Here is a 2,809-nt window from a genome sequence, read left to right as displayed (position 1 = left end):
TGTATATAATATATCAGTTTTTTAAGATTATATATAAACTTTATGCATACATACTCCATCTTGGTCCTCAATGATATCTCTTCCAATAGATGCTAGGGTGGTCCACTTGCAATTGTTTATTGCTTTTGCACTACATCTCTTGTGTATTTTGTATTTACAGACTTCGCAACTTAAACCATGGGAAGTAACACCTACCCACAGAGAACAAAACCTCCATTAGACATACATTAGACATCAAAAACTTCATGCGATATCTAATAGATGTCTAATGAAGTTTTTATTCTGTGTGGGTACATAATACTATCGTATTATGATAATATCGTATGTGTATAAATGTAGTTTATATTTACAGACAGTATGTCTGTAAATATATTTTATATTTACAGACATTTTTAAATATCAAGTAATGAAGAGTTTTATTAGGCTTTTAAGTTTTAAACAAATTTAAACGGTTATGAGAGTCTTACGTTGGATGTTTGTTGCAGAGTAAATATATATATACATATATATATAATGATTTTTATTCATAAGTTGAGAAAAATAATATAAGTATAAAGTAATATTTGTGGCAAGTTGCCAACAACTTGCACTCAGTTAGCTATCTGGTAGCTGAAATTGCTTATTATTGCTCATAAGTTTTCAGCAATGTAACAAAAGAGTGTATCCTCTTTTCAGTATGTTCTTGCCAGCAACAGTTTTTAAAATATAATAACAGTAAGTTCCCAACACAACTCATCGGCAATAAACTTATATTATTTTTCTCAACTTATGAATAAAAATCATTGCTCACATATTGCTGACTCACTTGTCATAAACATTGGCTACAACAATTAATTGACAATAAAACTCAGCATATTGATACTAAATTGACAAAAACATTGTCGTTGCATTAAATAAAAACAACACAACAGCAATTTGCGAGCAATTTAATCTACACAATGATTTGCTTTATATTGAGTTTTCACATTTGGCTATCTGGGTATGTGATGTTTAAAATATGTAGAAATATAATTGCATATGAAGAAATTAAATTAATTCATGTATATACTTATGGAAATGCATAACGACTCTTTTTTAATTTTTGGCAAATATTATTTACAAAATTTTATTTTGATAAAACTGTTGCGTTATGGCGAATCATATTACAATTAGTGCAATCATTGCAAAATCGTTGTCATTTATGATGTCATTTTTGTGCAATATTTTCACAATTTGTCTATTGGAGTATATATATATATATATATATATATATATGTTAATATAATTAGATAGGGGAGTAAAAGCGGATTTTGCTCATATACGTGATACAAAGTATAGCATCCTATATAAATTTAGGAATTAAAATTTTAATCCAAATTTACATGTAAAATTTTACATAAAAAGAAATTATATATATATATACACATATATATTTTCCGCAACAAACATCCAGCGTAAGGCTCTCATGTTTAAATTTCGTGTTGTCATTTTTAAATAACTAAAAACACAAAATATTTTATCCTGTTATTTATGAAAATATAAACTTACCATACAGAGCATCTCTGCAGACATTACAATACATAGGTCTAGCATGATTAGTTGCATACCACTGATGAATATTAATTCCTATTAATTCGGCAGTTCCAGGATTATCCTGGGGATCCTTTTCCATCTGTATTTTTTGTGCATTCAACCATTCTTCCATGTTTTGTTTATTTTTATCACAGCGAAACAATGACCGAAAAGGTGTTGTCATCTAATACACATAAAAGAAAGGCATAATGATATTAAGTACTTACATAATAATAATAGTTGATATATTAATAATAATAATAATAATAATAATATTAATAATAATAATTGAGATATATTATATCAAACAAAAACACAATAATAGCAAGATAAATACAAGTTTGTTTTACATTATTTCTGCATACATATAAAAATGTAAAAAACCAATATAAATAAAAAAGACTCAAAGAAAGCTTAATTACAAAACTGAAAAAAATAAAATAAAATTTTCTAGTTTTAATTATATTATAAGACCGTATAAATTATAAGCAAACGCGATTAATTTTTGTTCAATTTATTTTTATTTTATTTTTGTTTTTTTTTTGTTGTAGAAAATAGTTAACATAAAATTATGATTTAGGCACTACTCAAAATCTGTACGTATGTGAACGCAAAGTTGAATCCGGGTATTACACCGTGTAGATACGCTCGTTATTCGGCCAACAGTCCATTGGCTATAAACAAGCGATAAAAGCACATTGTAAGCATGGGCTCGTAATATACATGGAAAGCGATTACTCGTGGCGGGATATTCGGGTGTTCACGCGGGCGATCTAAAATTATGTACGTAGAGCCGGGAAATATTCCCTATACCCTTGCTCGCCTAACTTTTGCTATGTACCTTGAAACGGGAATTAGCTTTCTGTTTATTCGACATTTGTGACGACGAACTGCGTCTCGTAATACGGTGGCAATGGCGGCATTCGCGTTGCGAATATATGATCCGCCTACGTGTGGTTACGCCTTATCGTCCTGGCGAATGTATCGCGTTTTGGAAAGCTTGTCGCGACGACATGTTCTCGCGACGGTGGTAAAGAGGCGCGTCCCCAAATGAGCTCGCTGCAGCGGCGGCGACGGCGGTGGCAGCCAGCTCGACACATCGGCTTGTTTCACCCGTGAAATGCACGCCGCATATTTTTTGTACGTATTAGCAAAGCGTGCTCTATTTCCCAAGATGCATATCACGCTGTCGCTTTCTCCAATCGTTTATTGTAATTATTAATTTCTCGAATATATGCATTTTTCGCTTGCTTATTTG

General features: G+C 30.9%; 1 protein-coding gene across 2 annotated transcripts in view; it reads right to left on the bottom strand.

Moving 5' to 3' along the window:
* The window catches only part of LOC109861855 (diacylglycerol kinase eta), a 23,630-nt gene extending 21,052 nt beyond the window's left edge, over window positions 1-2,578 (bottom strand). The window contains exons 1-3 of one of the 2 annotated variants that reach the window (XM_020441694.1): window positions 2,393-2,578; window positions 1,528-1,735; window positions 55-191 (exon numbers count right to left, since the gene is read on the bottom strand). In XM_020441694.1, coding sequence (XP_020297283.1) covers window positions 55-191; window positions 1,528-1,735; window positions 2,393-2,428 — 381 coding nt within the window. In that variant the 5' untranslated portion in view covers window positions 2,429-2,578. Of the gene's footprint in view, window positions 1-54; window positions 192-1,527; window positions 1,736-2,151; window positions 2,370-2,392 lie in introns of those variants that run through there. The other variant, XM_020441695.1, reaches the window with a different exon arrangement.
* Window positions 2,579-2,809: the final 231 nt, after the last annotated feature.

This window comes from Pseudomyrmex gracilis, unplaced genomic scaffold, assembly GCF_002006095.1.
Source record: "Pseudomyrmex gracilis isolate BER0280 unplaced genomic scaffold, ASM200609v1 scaffold_1090, whole genome shotgun sequence".
NCBI lineage: Eukaryota > Metazoa > Arthropoda > Insecta > Hymenoptera > Formicidae > Pseudomyrmex > Pseudomyrmex gracilis.
This window is presented reverse-complemented; position numbering and strand designations above follow the sequence as displayed.